Below are 19,581 nucleotides of genomic sequence, written 5' to 3'. Positions count from 1 at the left end.
CGTATATACAGGAAAAATAATAAAAAAACTAATTAAAAAATAATCAGAAAAATAGCGTTTGCATTTTTTTTACATAAAGTAAAATTACGATAACATTATACTGAATTCTATACATATATAATCATATTTTATATACAATTATTACATTTATATATCTATGATTATAGATATGAGCAATTTTTTCTCATTTCCTCAAACTTTATTTTTTATAAAAAAATACACAATGTGAAAATCATCCTTTCAATTATTTTCTAATTCTTTTTCTCATCTATTATTTTTCGTGTATATATACGAACAGAAAATATATAAGAGAAAGAAAAACATATATGGACATATTTTATGCACATAATTTTATATATATTTATACATGTTTTTATATAAAATTTTTTTTATTGAAACACTAGTTTGATATTTTGCACATATATATATATATATATATATATATATATATGTATAACATTTAAGTAGGTATAAATACTTGTATTCCTGAATATCATAAAGTTACCTCAAGGAAACTAGTTCCCGCTGTAAGTTACGCAATTATCATGTAAAGTTTATGGAAGTTACGTTTTTAAATAAACCGCCAAGTTTTCCCTACTTTTTAGGAGAGAAGTGGCGGCGATCAACCGAAAGGAAGCGAAAAATTGATTGGTTTGTTTAGAACAAAATAATAAGGAAGGAGAAAATCAGAATCGCTCGGATCTTGGCCATTGTCATTAGCCGCATTAGCGACAGCCATAACCGATCGCCTTTCTGTCACGTATTTTTTTAGTTCATGGCAACAGATCTTATTCCATCGCGTCCTTGGTCATTATGTTCCTATATGAAAATATCGAAGAATATTCTATATTTTGTTTTATCTATAATATCTGTTTTATCGATAATCTGCAAAGTGACGCACAAAATTGCGACTAAAGTCATAAAACTCAAAATCGGATTAACTCTCATTCATAATTAAAATTCTGAGATAATGTATTTTTTAAATATAAATCTATAATTCTGTTAAACGTTAGGTAAATATTTACCTTTACGATCCTCCCCCCTCCCCCCGTATATGACCTTCTGCTTCACATATATTGTAGAGAGCACTCTCCTGGAGTAACCTTCAGAACATTTTAGACGTCGCTCGTTATTTATTAAAAAGTTATGAACAAATATAACTGAGAAATCAATCAAAAAAAGATGGAGCGTGGAGCCGTAACAAGGTATTGGTGTTCATATATTCTATACTTCCGTAAAGAATTAACGAATTGTAATGTACATACTGTACATATCCCTGGCTGAGGTAATATTTTTCGCAATAAATTTTTTACGTTTTTTAAGCAATTAAATCGTGTAAGTTTAATTCCGGGTAGGGAAGGGTTTTTAATGTTCCAAGATAGCTGTGTTTCAAGTCCGACAAATTTGCGGCGAGCAATCTATTAAGTTGGAGTATATGTATATGTACAGTATGTACATTACAATTCGTTAATTCTTTACGGAAGTATAGAATATATGAACACCAACACCTTGTTACGGCTCCACGCTCCATCTTTCCTTGATTGATTTCTAATCTTATGAGCCTTTACTATTATATTTATATAACTGAGAAATATAACAATTTGTGTCAGTACTAAGGGAAGTAATTTGCTGATATACATATGTACTGTCCATGTCTGAGGACGAGCGTGGTCTAGTAGACAGCGCACTGGTCTATTGAGCCGAAGTCTCGGGTTCGATCTAGTCCCGGTAGAGCTAGAAAAATTATATTTGCTCGTTCTCCTCTTGGAAAGCAATGACAAACCACCGAGAGTATTCTTGCTATAAATACTTCTCTAAAAAAAATATATAGCCGTTCGGAATCGGCGTTAAACTGTAGATCCCGCACGTAGATATACAATGTGTATAATCTACGTGCGCAACACATGTATATGAGAAGTCACCACGGTCGGACACGAGTAATAGGACTGAGGAAGGGGTACTGTCCATACACATATATCAGCAAATTACTTCCTTTAGTACTGACACAAACTTGTATATTTCTCAAACTTTTTTGTTCATAATTTTTAAATAAACAATGACTGATGATTAAGTTATAAAGAAAAGTTATTCAGGGTCATGTTCTTGACAATATATGCCAAGGTCAAGATTATTAGAAGTGTCTCCCCTTATCTTCATTTTTATCCTTTTCTATGCTAACTATTCTTTGTTTTTACAAAAGACTGTTCACTATATTAATGATTCACTACTTTAAATGACTTTCTTTTGTCCGTACATATACTATTTCCACATATATATTAGTCGTTTAGATAGGTTATTTATAGTCGTTTACATGGATTTTCAACTTTCCACACGAAGAGAGGGTCAATATTGTGCACATGCAATCAAAAAATCCAAAATCTATACCAAAATAATAAAAACTTGAATATTTAAAAAAATAGTCATTTCCACACAAGTTAGTACTGGAGCTTTCGACTTCTTTTAGTACGTATTAGAGTCTCTCAATAAGAGTCGCGACACGTACAGAGCAGCAACTTTTTATTGGTTCGCATTTGCAATATACATTCATATCGCTTTCTTTTTCTCTCTTATATCTCTTTCTCTTTCTGTTTCTCGTGCTTTTGCCCAAATGCGAACCTTGTAACTCGAAAAGTACTTCATGAAAAAATACTCAAATATAGGGTTTTAAAAAGCTCTTTAGGTAAGCTACGAGAATATGCAATGAAAAATAGGGAGTTCCATTAAAAAAAAAAAAAATTGAACTCCACATGGCACGTTCACTCAAGGTCAAACCAATGACACCATCTTATGTCTCTCTTCGAACCAAACAACTTTTGTCTGAAACGTTTTTCCGTATTTTTTATATTTTTCGAGGTATTTGCCTGGGGCGATGCGATTAAAATAAAACACCCTTTATATTGTACAACTAGTGGAAAAAGTGGTCGCACGAGCGAAGCGAGTGCGACCATCACACTCATTTGGGCTTGACCACTCTTCCCACGAGTTGTTCATACTATTTTTCCTAACAAGAGCGTGAAACAGAGGCCGCTTTTTGCGCTTGTTTTACAATTTCATTTCTCCACTAGTTGAGAAATGGCTCCATTTTTCAACTAGTGAAGAAATGGATCGTTTTGCTCACTCAAAACAAGCGCAAAAAGCGGCCCATTTCACGCTCGCGTTAGGAAAAGTAATTTTTCTAATCTCTCGAAAATTTCTACTCTTTCATCGAGCTTTACTCTTGCGAATCTACCGGTAAATGATTTTGGATGGGAAATTCGATGTTTTATACGAATCCGATAATAGTTTTTGCATGTTTTCAAAATTTTTATATTTTTGGAGTAATAAAATTGAAAAACGATGTTCGGGGCAAAGTCGACACCACGCCGTTTTATCGGCCCTCAATAACAAACGATGTTTGTCATGAAGCTATGTGTGCGCACGTTTAATCGCGAATTTACTTGGATAAATTGTTTTTCAGACATGAGTTTAGATGAAAATAATTCAACAATTTTTGTTCTCATTATTTCCAATGATTGTTTTATTTAATTTCAAATTTTTGTACTTTTTAAATATACGATAAACAATGTATGCTTAGTTTCAGACAATAAAAAATAAGTTTCAGATCAAATTGTGTCGATCAGGCAAGTGTCGAGTTTGCCTCGGCATTTTTCAATTTAAAAATTTGTCTTCGCGTCACTTTTCCTTTCCTGGGAACAAAACTAAGTAACATACAGCAAAATTTCCTTAAGCAATTTTGTACCTGAAGAAACATTCTTTAAATGTGTACCATTAAATTTGCTTGCAAATTTTAATTAATTGTTGAAAATTGCCTTTAAAAAAATCGTGTCGAGTTTTCTCCGGTCTCCCCTAACTGAATTCAGATTTTATCTTTTCTGTGTAGTAATTGCGTGAAAAGCGTTACATCTTGATTGGGTTCCTAAACACAGTTGTCTGTTCAGTTACTAAAAAAAAAGTCAATATAACCAATCAAAAACTTACATTAAATTTATACCGGGGTTTTAAATTTAATAAACACCTTTTATTTTGAATTTCCGTTTGATTATGTGCATCAAATTTTCCTTTTAATAAAAACTGTAAAATCTTTAAAATGTTTTTTGCTAAAAAAAACTCTGTGCACAGAGATACTTTAGATCATAATGTCTGTAATCCTATAAATAGACAAGTGGGTGAACACTTGGCGCGAGACGCAATCGTATCTTTCGATAATCATTTCTTTTACAGTTTATCCTTTCGAAAGAGTATCTCGGTTATGTTAGTAAGATAAGTGTATCCTGGTTTGTCTCAGAGCAAGCGATAGGCACTAAAATGGTAAAACTGATAATTTGAAATTCTAATAGAATGGTTAGACCGTAGGAAGAAGTCATTGATACGACCGTGCGCATTTATACCACAGAACATGAGTAACATATTGCATCGCTGATGAAGGATAACGAGCCAGCAGCAAGAAGGCCACATGGAATACTTTCGAGTACATGTAGAATCAAGGAGGAATTCTCCGACTCAATATTGTCAATTAAAATATTGCGATATTCATATTGCGTTTACAAATCCATACATTTATCTAATCTCACCAGGGATCTAGTAATAAATTTTCGTTGTAAAAATAATTTTAAATTTACTTAATATATACTTAAAAAAAATTATACATAAATAATAAATAAAAATACAAGTTTTTGCGAGTATCATATTTAATGTTTATTTTATTTTTATTATTAATCCTTTTTTTAAACATTAACTCTTTTATTTTTTAATTCTCTTTAATTCTTTTTGTACCACGATGCTTATATTTGACTTGCTTAATTGACTTAATTTAATGTCGCTGTTAGAAGAAAAGAAAGACTCATCTCTTGAATCACTTATGTTCTTCAATATTCATGATTAAATTAATTCATAATTACTACATTACAGTGAAGATATTTAGATGTGTGATAAATAAATATAACTATACAATGTGTGTGTGTGTGTGTGTGCGCGCGTGCGTGCGTGCGTGCGCGTGCGTGTGTGTGCGCGTGCGCGTGCGCGCGCGTGTGCGTGTGCGTGTGTGTATACAAAGTGTCATGTAATACGCGAACCACTGCTCGTGAGCAGGTAGAGCGGGTAAAACTGAATTGAAAAGTCTTTTACCGTTTTGTAAATTTCTCAATAATTAATGAGAAATTAATTAAGGATGTTCTGGGAAGCACTGTCCCAACCAAAAGTATGCAGGAAATATTAAAAACACCGATATTAATTCTCCAGGGATTAAAAGGCAAAAAAATGTACATAAATAGTTACGGCAAATCTAACAGAATGTAAAGAACGTAGATTTAGTGACTGTAAATAAGTTACTTTTTTTTCAAAAAAAGTTTTACAAAAAATTATTTTTCGTTTTGTTGCTATATTTTTGTTTGTCTATGATATCTACTTGTGTGCAGTAAAATATCATTATATTGGTAGCATTTTTTAATGTTTACACTTTTTCTCTGTAAAACTCGAATATTCAAAAATTAATAACTTTTATCTAAATTGTTAATTGATCCGAATTTTGGCCTTAAACTTTGAAACAGAATACAAAATATGAAAATTTAATAATTTTCATCAACTTTGTAGTATTTTAACAAACTCTCCAGAATATTCTTAACATAGATACGCGAATCAGAATGCATCCGTGCGATTCGACAAGAAGGAGTAACTTAACGTTCACGTTGCTACGCACGTGGCAAAATATTAGGAGGAACCTTATAAATATAACAACAACTATACGTAAGTGACATTCGTGCATAGTATACATTTATTTTCATTAATTAATGAAGTTTATTTAAATTTTTAATAAAATTAAATTAATAAGTAATAAAAATAAAAATAAATTACATTTTTTGCATTAAATGTTAATAAAAGTGACAGAAATTTTCTACAATATTGTGCTTAATTCATTTCATTCCGTCCATTCATTACAAAATAGTACCTAGCTCTTTAGTTTTTCCAACTTTCTAATTGCCATCATATGTACAGGATGTTCCATCAGAAATAAGACATTTAATTATGTCTTTACTTTTGACAATATAAAACAATATTTCAGACATAATTTGAATGGCTTCAAAGAGCGAATATAATGATGTAAGCAAAATTTTCATTCCAAAAGTCATTTCTTCCAAATTTTTAAGGTCATCATTATTTTTTTATGTAGTAGTACATAATTTTTTTCTCTTGTATATTGTAGCTGATAATATATTCAATTACGTATAATAACATTGTTCTATGAAATAACTTTGAACTTTAAAATTCAATTATAATTAAATAAAAAATATATTAAAATGCTAAATTTTTCTTATAAATACAGAATGCTAATTTTTCTTATTAGTATAACTGTTCAAAATGATGGCTTTAAGTGGTAATACATTGCTGAAAACGGTTAATTACTAAATGTAATATTCTTTCAACACAGTTTCTGAGGTTTCAATAATTCTAAATATCTGTAATAGATAATAAACATCAATCGTAATATTCTGTATAGACACAATAAACATGTGTAATTAATGGAAACTAGTCTGTCCGCTATTTTATTAGTTTGTCGACTATTTCACCATGCTTTACTTAAAGAAAAAATTAATATGATTAATATGATTTTCATTTACGGTAAAAGTCAACAGCGTTTAACGCAGTGCAAAAAGAGATTTCCTGCAGTACAAAAAAGATCGTGATTATCTGTCGTGTTCTGTGTACGTATGATTCAAAAGTGAAACTGGGAATGTAGAAAATAAAAAGCCTGCAAAATTTAAAGTGCAAAACAAGTGAAATAAAAATTGCGGTAGTAGTAAATCTAAATCCACATGTTAGATTCAGACATATCAGACAACTTGAACGAAAAAGTGGCATTGGCAGATCCAGCATAATGCATAATGCGGATACTTCGTCAACAAAAGTTGTATCCGTTCCATTTATCTTTTCATTAGAAGCTTTATGTATGGGAAACAATTTTTCACATACATAATTATACATAAAATATGTTTATATACATTTTCTTTCTCTTGTATATAACCTCTATTCGTATATATACACAAGAAAAATAATAAGAATAAAAAAATTAAAAGGACAATTTTTGCATTGTATTTGTATCTTAAAAAAGATAAAATTTGAGGAAATGAGAAAAATTTCCCATGTACTTATAATCATATATAAATATGTATTACATATGTAAATATGTAATAATCGTATATAAAATGTGATTACATATAAAATGTGGTTATATATAAAATATTGTAGGGTTGTGTGGGATGATGTGCAACATGGGGTGATATGCAACGTTTCCGATTCCTGGTCTGCATGTCGACATTTGACAGAACCGCATACTGCCATCTATTTGTGTCAATAGTACCTTGTTTTAGATAAATAACTCGCGAGATGGCACGCACCCTGGTTTGCTGTACGAAAAGCGAGTTAAATTTCTCGAGCTCAATGTAATTTTCGCTTTTCACATTCATAGTGATTTCGTGACGTGGTTTTAGTCATCTTATAGGTAAATATTTTTATATTGTTAGTTTTTTAAGTACTTTTGATAATCCAAAGCGATTTTGTGATTTTCTTACGTTGTGTTGGTGTCACGCCAGTCCGCGCAAAATAGCGTGTTTGGGGTGATGTGCAACACTCATTTTTCGCTAGTTTATCGCTATTTTACGATGGAACATGTGTATATGAAGTGTTTTAATGAATTTTTCAATGTGTTTAGTCATTATGCCACGAAAGTATAAAAATAAGGGTATCGCTATTCCGGTCAATTGCGAGCTAATTTGGGCAGCAATAAAATTGCTGAAAGGCGATCATCCGGTTGCGTTTTTCCTTTCATTATATTAATTTTTAAGCGATAAATAAATAAGAAATCAAATAAAAAATGATTTTTTTGTGAAATTTCCATTTGTCAGAGGTCGATTACAATACAGTGAAATTTTTTGTTCACCAGATTTCGATTAATTTGTATTTAAGAAGCCCAAATTTAACATTTAAGTCGATTGATGTCGATATTCATGCATTTTTTACCTTAATTTTACCTGTGTTGCACATCACCCCAAGAAAATTTGAAAATGCTAAAACAGACGTTTTTTTTTAAACTCGAAAAATTTTTAGAAAAAATTTAAAATTTTGAAAATGTAATCACGCAGAATTGTAGTATTTTCCTTCCTTTACATTATGCAGCCATGAAATATTCAAGAATTTGATTTTTGGATATGTTTTCCGAGCAACGCGTGAAAGTGTTGCACATCACCCCACATAACTCTATAATCTAATCACAATTTTACTTTTTATTAAAAAACAATGCAAAAATTATTATTTTTCTAATTATTATTCAATTATTATTACTTTTATTTTACTTTTCTATATACGGACAGAGATTATACAAGAGAAAGAAAACATATAGATATATTTTACATCTAATTATATATATTACATACATATTTTTATATAAAAATATTTTTACCGCCAAGAGATATCCCTTTTATGTAGCTATCCTTTTCTACAATTTTCTACAAATATTTGCTCTTTAGCTATTTCTACAAAACAGCTCACAATCACAAAGGTATATAGAACTGGTTTTTTCACGCATGTGCGTCAAATACGATTGTTTCAACACTGAGAAAAAAAATTTGTTAATCTCAAAAAATATTTAGTCCAATTCAAGCAACTAAACATTTTAGTTAGTTTGACTAAACATTAATTGAATTAATTAATTCTTGATTAAAAAATGTTAAAGGTTGATATGAGTGCACTATACCTTTTTTAATACAACTCAATAATTGTTGAAAGAACTAATATTTAGTTAACTAATTAACATGTTTAGTTGCTCGTATCAGACTAAATATTTTTTGGGATTAACAAATTTTTTTCTTAGTGATTATATAAGTTTTAATCAACAAAGTACTTAATTTTTAGCCATGACAAAATTGTGTATAATCTTCACATTATTTCTAAAAATTATGAGCAAGTTGAAAAATTAAAACAATGAAGTATAGTAAGATAAAATTTTGTTTTACAATATGTAATTTTTTTACTACAAAACATACAAACAGCTTTATTTGATTCGAAATGGGAAGGCAATCATCCTTTAAAAATGTCTTTATTTATCTACGAATTTTGAAATAGGTACTTCAAATTTTTGCTTTTTAATAAATATTTGCTCTTTAGCTATTTTAGATACTTGGATCCACATTACACAAATATTGCACACAGCACAACTCATTAATTTATTTACGTAAATGTTTATCGTATTTTTTGCGAGGTCTCATCAAAACTGTGATATCCAATAGGAATGTGACCTAAAAATCGATTTTTGAATGATTTCTAGCAATTCTTTTGAAATATCTTGCCGCTTGTTGAACTAAAAAAATATTAAAAAATGCGATTTTGGCGATATTTCTTTTCTCTACTATTTAGTACACAAACTTTTTTTCGAAATTTGATCCAAAAAATATTAAAAAAGAAAATGCTATTTGCACAATTTTGCGACAAACTTACCAAATCGTGGCAAAACGAAAATACAGTCTTTTCTTTACTAATCTGTATTTTTTAATAAATAAATGTTTTGCAATCTGATATAGCATTTTCCTTTTAACTCTCGCCGCCCACTTGCTCTACAATTTCATAATTACTTATTTTATATTAAAAAAAGGAATTTTTGACATATAAAATAAAGAATTTTTAATGTATAACCATTTTTATTGAAATCAAAAGTAACAAAAAGTATAAATATTGCTATAAAAATAACTACTCGAAAGTATTAATTTTCAGCGAAACAGAAAGTATCGCTATCTTTAGCGCAGGGTCAAAAAAGACCTCATGTGGGTGCGAGAGTTAAACGTAAACAAATTAAATTTATTTACGTTTGTCAAATATTTTGTAGCAAATTGTGATTTACGCATCTTTACATGCGTATTCAAAGGTCTCACCTTCCCTTAAATACTTATACGCTTGCCACTGTTACGTCGCGCCTGCGCAAAAAACGGAGCCCGTCAATCGTTTGCGGCGATATTGCGTCAATTGTGTCAGTTTAAAAAGGTGCCTTTTCACGTTAACGCTCGACGCTCATTTTTAGCAAGTAAAAATCTTCAGAAATAATATCTTTTATTTATATATATATATCCATAAAATATTATTACTTGAAGATATTACTTGAAAATAATTAATATTTTACGTATTTTAAAGTCTATGTTTGATTGTACTGGGACGATTAACGACGATTCAGCGACGACGCTGAATATTAAACAAATTCAACTTCATTTCTTTGACGCTAGCGTCAAAGCGAAACCACCACGTTCACCTTGTTGACGCTCATTTTCAGCGTCTCATGAATTGGCACCTTAACGCAAGCCTGCGCGAGCCACTGCTCGGGAGACATCCGGGATTTTTGCTTGTTTTAAGGTATATCGCGTTTTCTTTCATCTTTCTTTCGCGAGAGAGAGCATTTATTCAGCCTTTTATCCGATAAATGAAACATCAGCCACATGTCATGTGTGACTTGCAAATATTGAACGACATTAAATAAATTATGTAATTAATCGCATATTTTTTGTATCAATCAATATTCATTTTGTATTCGTATGCTTAACACATGAAATTATACATATTTGGAGTGAATTGCGTCACATTGCGTCTATGTATTCGCATATTGTAGTTATCGATTAAAATACAAAATTGTATTTTTACTGATTTAATGTTATTTTGAACTGTCTTGTTTATTTTTTGACCTTATATTTATATACATATATAATACATATATAATTTATATACATAGGTATATTTATATACGTGGTCTGTTTAAGGCAGTTAGTTCGTGACAATACAATCTAAAATTTTATATTCCAAATCGACGTGAAAACACTGAAAACATCTGGCTATTTGCGGTTACAGGCTGAACACTTTTAGGTAGTTCTGTCCCTCGCACACAAAACAAAAGACTATTCTTTCATTTTTCTCCTCCAGTCGCTTCTTAATTTACGTCAAATAATCGCGAAAATCGAAGTTATTTATTATTGTATGTATTTCTAAATCTAAACGGTCAATAATTTTGGTTTCTTTACTAGTATTCCTAAAGTGTCCTTCTATACTATATATCCGTTTTTCATCGCTTTCTTAAGATTCGTTCTAATTATTAAAATTCAAAATACGAGATTTTCATGTGCTTTGTGCATGCATACATGAAAAAAATGCAATTTTTAATAGTGATTATCTCGCGTTCGTGACGGTCAATTACTTTTAATTTGTACAGACGTGCAGATATCACATTTATTAAGATATAGTAAAATTTTCAAATTTTTCTTATGAATTGATTTACGGACTGACTATATCTTAAAGAGTAATGAGACTGAATTTTTTTCTCAACAACTAGTAATTAACACTGTAAAAACGAGACTGCAATAGATCAAGAACTACATTCATACTCTACCTTATTCAGTTAAAATTTCAATTTAATAACATTAATACATATGTGCATGATTCTACAAACATTTGTATAACTGTATATTTGAGTCACGCGTGACAAAAATGGAACATAAGAAAATCGAGCAGCGTTATGCGACTACATTTTGTGTCAAACTCCAAGATAATGTGATGGAAACATTTAAGGAGGTTGGTTAATTGATATCCCGCTGCGGGGCAATCAATGTGGCAAGAAAAAAGCATACAAGTTAGATTTTCGTCACGTGAAATAATTTTAGCAAATAAATATGTGAAATGCATTCAATTGCTGTTTCTTAAGGTTTAAAAAGAGTTGTACAATTAAAACCCAAATACGTTATTATCCACGTTGAAATGTGGAAATAATAAATGTGGTCCCGTTTTATTTCTACAATTTCTTGATAACTATAAAGACAAATCATTTCAGTCTTCGAGAAAGTTCTTCTATAAAGAATTATTTGCACCTATTTTCATGAAATTCTTATCATTTTTAATATCCTTTCGTGAGTTACATTACAGGTTAGATAACATTTTTGCTGTGTCGCCCGTGTATAAGAGAGAGACAAGAGTATAACTTTCAGTAATTACTCGACAACCATGCAGCCAATTGTCTTCAACTTTGGCATGGACGACAAATTCCCATAGACGACCGATTCCCATAAACAAATCCTCTATAAATTTGAACTAATTCTTATCAAATTGATTTGAGTAACCACCCTCCTTAAAAAGTTGAAATAGACTTACAGAGATCAAGTTCTATCCCGAGCACAAGGCATTTTCAGATGGCGGTGAAATTGTGAAAATAAATCGCGTTTGGACTACTAATGACAAACAATTTGGTGATTCAAATTTAATTTAATTGATCACCAATCATTCTCACTGATAACTTTTTAAATGTTTCTCTGTCACGTTATTTTAATACAAACAGATGGATAGGACGCGGTGGACCACAACACTGGCCAGCGAGATCACTTGATTTAACTCCATTTGATTTCTTTCTCTGGGGATATTTAAAAAATTATATTTATCGGGAGTCAGTGCGCAATCGGGAAGAATTACACAATCGCATTGTCGAAGCAGTTGCGAGCATATCTCCCGAAATGATACGCAATGCGCATCGAAGTTTATTGCGACGCGCAAGATTGTGCATTGATATGAATGGTGCACAATTTGAACACTTATTATAATGTATGTACATAATTAATTTTATAAATTGTATAAATTAGCTACTCTAAAATAAAATTAATTAATAATTAATTGTAACAATTAATAAATAATTAATTTATTTATTATTTTTTATTTTATTAATTGTTTCTAGTTCCTCCGAATTATTTTAATCAAACATTTAAAATGTAGGCATTTGAATTAGATTTATTTTCATATTAGCAACAGTAGCTGTTAATTTTGTTAAATAATTGTAAGATCATATTATTTGCTAACTACGTATCTACTGTTTGATAACTACAGTTTTGTCTGTAGGATATGAAATTGATAGCAGATTTATGAAAGAAATGTCATCTGATAGCTTGCGCTTTATGTATCACGTAAAAATAAAAAATGTGCATTTCCAATATTAAGAAAAATAAAATATTATTGCTGCACAATGCGTTTGCACAAATATCAATGAAAACAATCTTATCTTCGCATATGTAATCTGTATATCTACATATTAACAAGAGGGGCGACGTTTAGCTTTCGCCTTTAGCACTTCGCGTTGTACCACACCTGAGCGCGCCAACTTTAGACGGTCTGATTTGCTAACTATCGAAACTAAAATAGTTTTTTAATTATAAGCATTTATAGTTAGCGAATCAGACCGCCTAAAGTTGGCGCGCTCAGGTGTGGTACAACGCGAAGTGCTAAAGGCGAAATATATATATATATATATATATATATATATATATATATATATATACTCAGTCTCAAAAAAAGCGGTACACTAAAAATGTAGGAATAATTTACCAAATTTCAAATGATCATAACTTGGTAAATAATAAAAATAAAAATATTTTTAAAAATGTAAAATAAAGCTTAAAATGTCTACTTTAAGAATATTTGAATGACAATAATGCTTAGCCATTTTTTTCAAAATAGCGGATGACAAAGTGAGAAAATGCAAAATTGATGATCAAAGGTCCAAGTTTGGGACGGTGCACGGAGTGAATCAGGCAGCCCACAGTGGGACAAAATGCACCTGAAAGTATTGAGCGTTATCTTGAAAATCCCTCTTTACCGAGCTCGATGCGATAATTATTCGCTGAGTCATGCAAATTAAAAAAAAAGACAGTTTTTTAATTCAATTTGGAATTAAATATGTATATAATACAGGGTGGACAAAATAAAACGTTACAGAAGTTTATCTCCAAAAATACTGTTTGTAGAAAAAAATGTTTTTAAAAGTTGTAGGGTTTTAAGTAACGCATTACACAGCAATGTCAGTATGACCTTGAGAGTCAAGGTCCCGTAAAAATTATCTTGAACTTTTTAAATGAAAACCCCCATTTTTTATTGCATATTCATGTAACTTATCTTGAGAGCTTTTCAAAACACTATAACAAAACATTTTTTATCAAATATTTTTTGAGTTATGGAATTCGAAAGTTACAGCACCGCCGGCATTAGCCAAGGGGGTGTGTGCGTGTGTGTGTGTGTGCGTGCGTGCGTGCGTGCGTGCGTGTGTGCGTGCGTGCGTGCGTGCGTGCGTGCGTGCGTGTGCGTGGCGTGTGCGTAGATGTGTGTGTGTGTATCCCACTGAGCTCGAAAGGATTAAACACTTGTAGATAGATCATAAAATAATTCTGAGTTATAATACACAATATAGTATTAGTACAAGATCCCGACTAAAATCGACCTTCACCCATCTGTTTTCCTAATAAAAGGTATTTTTTATCAAACATAATGAATAAACAAACAAATCGCTGATGGGTTGCCTAATTAAATCAGCTCAAGGTTAACCTTAATTAAAAATAATTTAATTAATTTTTTTTATTTTTACACTCATTTATATTCTCAAAAAATTCAGTACCAATCGAAAGTACAAAGCATAAGTAGAAAGGAAAAGTTAGGTTGCCTATCTTTTACTGCTCCCTATTACCGGGTTGCCAGGTATAAGCAGGTGAGTTGGTATTACCAATTTACACTCATTTTTATTCTTTAATTGAACTATATATTAAAATAAAGATAATTTTATTGCGAACACAGTTGTATTAAATTGCTTAAGCAAAATCGATCAAGACTTGTGGCTGTCGCGGTTTAAAGTCCGAATATTTGAGTAAGCGAGCGGGGTGCGACAGGAGAAGCGCTGAACGTACTATTCTATGCAATAGAATTTTTGGAGTAACTACACATTCATATACAGAGTGTCTGAGACCACGCCGTTCACCCCTTTTTTTCAAAAAATGAGCATTTTAGAGAAAAACGTTTTAGACAAAAATTGTATGGTTTTGAGGGGAACATAAGAGTGTCATTGATTTGACCTTGGGTGGCAATAGTGGCATCGTTAAGGTCAGGTCAAGGACACCTTCAGTTTCTTAAATAAAACCCCCTATTTTTTATTGCATATTCTTATAGCTTATGTTGAGAGCTTTCCAAAACACTATAATTAAGTATTTTTTCATTAAGTACTTTTCGAGTTATAAGGCTTGAAAGTAACAGTGTGACATAATATTTTGTTAAGTATTTATAATTTAAATTCCTTACTTTTTATTTTTGCAAACAATACGAATCAATTAATGTAAAGAATACACAATTTTCTTAAAGAAAAACTTGTTGTGTAACTGCTTATTGCATATTCATTATTTTCTTAGCTTCTCACGATTCGGGGTGCTTGATTTGCGTGAGTCCCCTTGCCTCTTACGGTTTTTGTTGGAGATACGAAGTGGCTCCACTCGAACTAACTGTCGCGACATTACCGACGCCTATCTATTCTATTTTCTGATACTCATAGTTCAGTTCAGTTCTCTTTCTGGCGTCGCACGGTTGACCACGTGTAACCATAATCGTTGTAATTCTATACTGAATAAAACCGCGTTATATAGAAACAAACTCTAATTATCACCCGCCAACAGGTTATGGGCAAAGGGTGCGTGAAACGCGAGTGTTCAATTAAAAGTCGCGAGTGAAGAGCTCGGCGAAAACGTGGTTAAGGTGTACCGTGCGCCGCGTATACGGAAAAACCGTTAGCGTGTGAGAACCAATACGCGAAAATAGAGAAATCGCGAGATAAAAACTGAAACAATAAAAGACAGTAAAAGTGGTGTTAAAATGTCGGCGATTATGAGAATCGAGCCGTTAACTGCCGAAAGCATAAATGGTGTAAATGGTGTAAATGGTGTAGAATGGTGCTTAGACAGTGAGTGCACTGCACACATGTGTACTGAAAAGACAAAGTTCGAGAAAATCGAAAGTGTGTATAAGACATTGAATTTGGCGAACAGTGAGTCAACGAATATAACGGGCGCGGGATACGTGCGAATGGCCGTGAGTAATGGTAAACAGGAGACCAATGTAAACTTTGAAAAAGTATATTACGTGTCGGATTTACGTACAAACGTGTTATCGGTGTCAAAAATAACAGATCGCGGATATAAAGTACATTTTCGTGAAAAAGGCGCGACCGTGACCGGTGAGCACGGAGAAATAATTTTTCGAGCAGATAGAATCGGAAATTTGTATTATGTGCGAAGGGGCAAAAACCCGATAAATGAAAACGATGCGGCGAGAAAAAGAGAGAATGTGGTGATGTCCGTGAATCATACTGAGAGTGAGATCGACGAGTGGCATTACAAGTTGGGACATTTAAACGAGCGAGACTTAAAAAACATGGCGAAAAGCGGAGTTGTGCATGGTTTGAAACTTAAGATCGATCAAACAATGTCAACATGTGAAGTGTGTATTCGCGAGAAACAAACTCGAGCTCCATTTCCGAAAAGTGAAGGCGGTCGTACGAAAAACTTATTAGAAATAGTACATTCAGATGTGTGTGGACCGATGAGAACTGCGTCACATTCTGGCGCAAAATACTTTGTGACATTTATCGATGATAGGTAGCGTTGGTGCGAGGTTATTTTTGTGAAAAACAAAAGCGATGTTTTGAGTGCGTTTAAAAAGTACAAGGCCGCAGCAGAAACTTTAACAGGGAGAAAAATAAAAACATTACAGTCGGACAATGGAAAAGAATACTGCAACAAGGAATTTGACCAATTCTTGGAGCAAAACGGTATCGCGAGGCGATTATCGACACCGCATACCCCCCAACAAAACGGCGTGGCGGAGAGAAAGAATCGGACGCTGGTCGAAATGGCCAGGTGCATGATGCGTCAAGCGGATGTTTCTCCAGTGTTTTGGGCAGAGGCGGTAAATACGGCGTGCTATGTGAGAAATCGGTGCGTGACAAAATCGCTGGATGGACAGGTACCATATAAATTATGGAAAGGGAAAACACCTACGGTGATACATTTTCAAATCTTTGGTTCGAAAGTGTTCGTGTTGGACAAAAATCCCCAAAAAGGAAAATTTGATTCGAAATCAGAGGAGGGTATTTTCATAGGATATTCAAATGAATCGAAAGCATATCGCGTGTGGCTACCGAAATCGCGTAAAGTAATCGTGAGTCGCGACGTGAAATTTTTGAACGAGTCAGCTTTTGATCGTGAATACCAAGAGTTTCTTGAGGACGAGAAACCCGACCCAATCGAAACTAGAAGACACGAACGGAAAGACGAGTTGATTAAGGACGAGGCAGAGGAGCATCACGCCGAAGGACCTCAAGTTGTCATCAAGGAAAGGCATCATACAGAAGTACCTCGAGATGTCATCGTTAGAGCACCTAAACGAAGGGCAACGGAAGGCTCTACTCCTTTACCAACGAGGCTTCAACCACCCAAACGTGGAAGGGGAAGGCCGATGATATTGCGTACCGGATCGGTTGGAAGGCCGAGAAAACTATATCATCTGGACGCTAACAACAATGACGGAAACGATGGTGAGGATAGTGAGGTTTCGGATGATGAGGGTCTACCTGGTGAGACTCCAGACAATGATGACGCGTTTATGGAATGTAACTTAACAATAACACACGATCCTGCAACGTGGCAAGAAGCGGAGCAAAGCGACGACGTCGAAGACTGGAGAACAGCCATGGAAGATGAATACCTTGCGCAGATACGTAACAACACTTGGAAAATTGTACCAAGACCGCAAAAGCGAAAAGTGATTGGTAGTAGATTTGTTTTCTGTACCAAAAATAGTGGACTAGTCACAAAGAAGAAAGTACGTCTCGTAGCAAAGGGTTGCTCACAACGTGCAGGGGAGGATTTTCATGAAACTTATTCCCCCGTGGCAAGATCGACTTCAATCAGACTATTGGCGGCATTGTCGGCAGAATTGGGGTTGCAAATCCATCAAATGGATGTGGTAACCGCCTATCTCAATGGTGAACTGGAAGAGGACGTGTACATGGAGGTACCTGAGCAGTTGCACGAGGTATTGACGAAGATCATCGCTGGAAAACATGTAGGTTCAAATGCGGAAATAACTCAAAAAGAAGATATTATAAGAACTGCAAAACGTTGGCTGCATGCATTGAACGCACATCAAGATAGTGTGTGCTTATTGAAGAAAGCACTTTATGGATTGCGACAATCAGGGTTGCAATGGTATCGTCGTCTTGTGTTAAAACTGAAGCAAATGGGTATGCGACCAACGGACCAAGACCCATGTATGTTTACATCGCGGAGGAAAAATTGCGTGATGATAATTGCGATTTATGTCGACGATATTGTGATCGCAACCAACGATCCGAGCTGGATGAAGGAGGTGAAGCGGAATTTGGCGGAGTCATTTGAGATGAAAGACTTGGGGCCAGTGAATCATTGCCTGGGAATCGAGTTCCAACAAGACGAGAATGACTATAGTGTTGTCTTAACACAGCGCCAATACACTGAAGCTATCTTGGAGCGGTTTGGCATGCAAGATTGCAAACCAGCGAGGACTCCAGTTGATGCAAATGTACAACTGACAAAACCGTCACGAGCTAATGAGAAGATAATGAGGAAATATCCTTTCCAACGTCTCATTGGAGCATTGATGTATCTTGCGGTATCTACGAGACCAGATATCGCGTACGCAGTCAATTTCTTGAGTCAATTCAATACGAACTATTCAACTGAGCACTGGCTGGCAGCCAAAAGAATCCTCAGATACCTGAGGGGCACCGGGGGTCATGGTCTGATGTACCAAAAATCAGATATACCATTGTACGGAGTAGTTGACGCAGACTGGGGTGCCAACACAGTTGACAGGCGATCATATTCTGGATACGCATTTATCCTAGCAGGAGCAGCAATATGTTGGGAAACTCAAAAGCAACGAACTGTAGCGCTATCGAGTGTAGAGGCCGAGTATATGGCCATGTCGGAGGCCACCAAAGAGGCGATTTATCTTCAAGGCTTATTACGCGACACAGCAAGGCCATGCGACGGGACCATACTATTCAACGACAACCAGGGAGCACAGCGTTTGGTATACAGCACTGGCGTGCATCATTCAAGAACCAAACACATTGACTTGCGCCACCATTTTATTCGAGATCATTGTGCATCGGGCGCAATTGAGCTTCAGTATATGTCTACCAATGATATGCCGGCAGACATATTAAGGTTGTATGACCCCTTAGAAAAAAAAATGCCAAATTCTTCAAACTTTGTCAGGTGATGAGTATTATAATAATAAAGCATTGTGCCAAGTTTGAACAAGTTTGCGAGGCCCGTTCAAAAGTTATAACAATTTGAATTTAACATGGGCTCTTATGGGAATTCATCAAGTTTCACTGTTTTTTCAACTTCATTTGAGAAATTAATATCGAAGAAAATATGGCATCCTTTTAAAACTTTGCAGAAATATTAATAAACATCTTACAAACAAATTAGAACCCAAAAAATTATGACTTCGAGGATATTTTCTGAAATATTGAATAAAAACCAAACAGAGAACAGTCTCGCTTGGTCTCACTGAACTCGTAAGTACAGAGATCCGGCAACAGCGCACTATGACGTCACGTTAGAACCTCCTCTCTCCGTCACTCTCCGTAAAGGATAACAAATACTACAGAGGGTGCATTCGGGGAGACGCTATTAACGCTATAAACGCAAACGCTAT

At 33.6% G+C, this 19,581-nt stretch overlaps 1 protein-coding gene across 1 annotated transcript in view; it reads right to left on the bottom strand.

Annotated features, from left to right (window-relative positions):
• LOC112459313 (tubulin polyglutamylase TTLL5) overlaps positions 1–10,366 on the bottom strand; it is a 69,214-nt gene extending 58,848 nt beyond the window's left edge. The window contains exon 1 of the mRNA XM_025023349.1: positions 10,289–10,366. Coding sequence (XP_024879117.1) covers positions 10,289–10,366 — 78 coding nt within the window. The remainder of the gene's footprint in view (positions 1–10,288) is intronic.
• Positions 10,367–19,581: the final 9,215 nt, after the last annotated feature.

Source organism: Temnothorax curvispinosus, unplaced genomic scaffold (assembly GCF_003070985.1).
Source record: "Temnothorax curvispinosus isolate PA1 unplaced genomic scaffold, ASM307098v1 QBEX01009716.1, whole genome shotgun sequence".
In the NCBI taxonomy this organism is placed as follows: Eukaryota; Metazoa; Arthropoda; class Insecta; order Hymenoptera; family Formicidae; genus Temnothorax; species Temnothorax curvispinosus.
The sequence above is the reverse complement of the archived record's forward strand: the minus strand, read 5'-3'. Positions and strand labels throughout refer to the sequence as shown.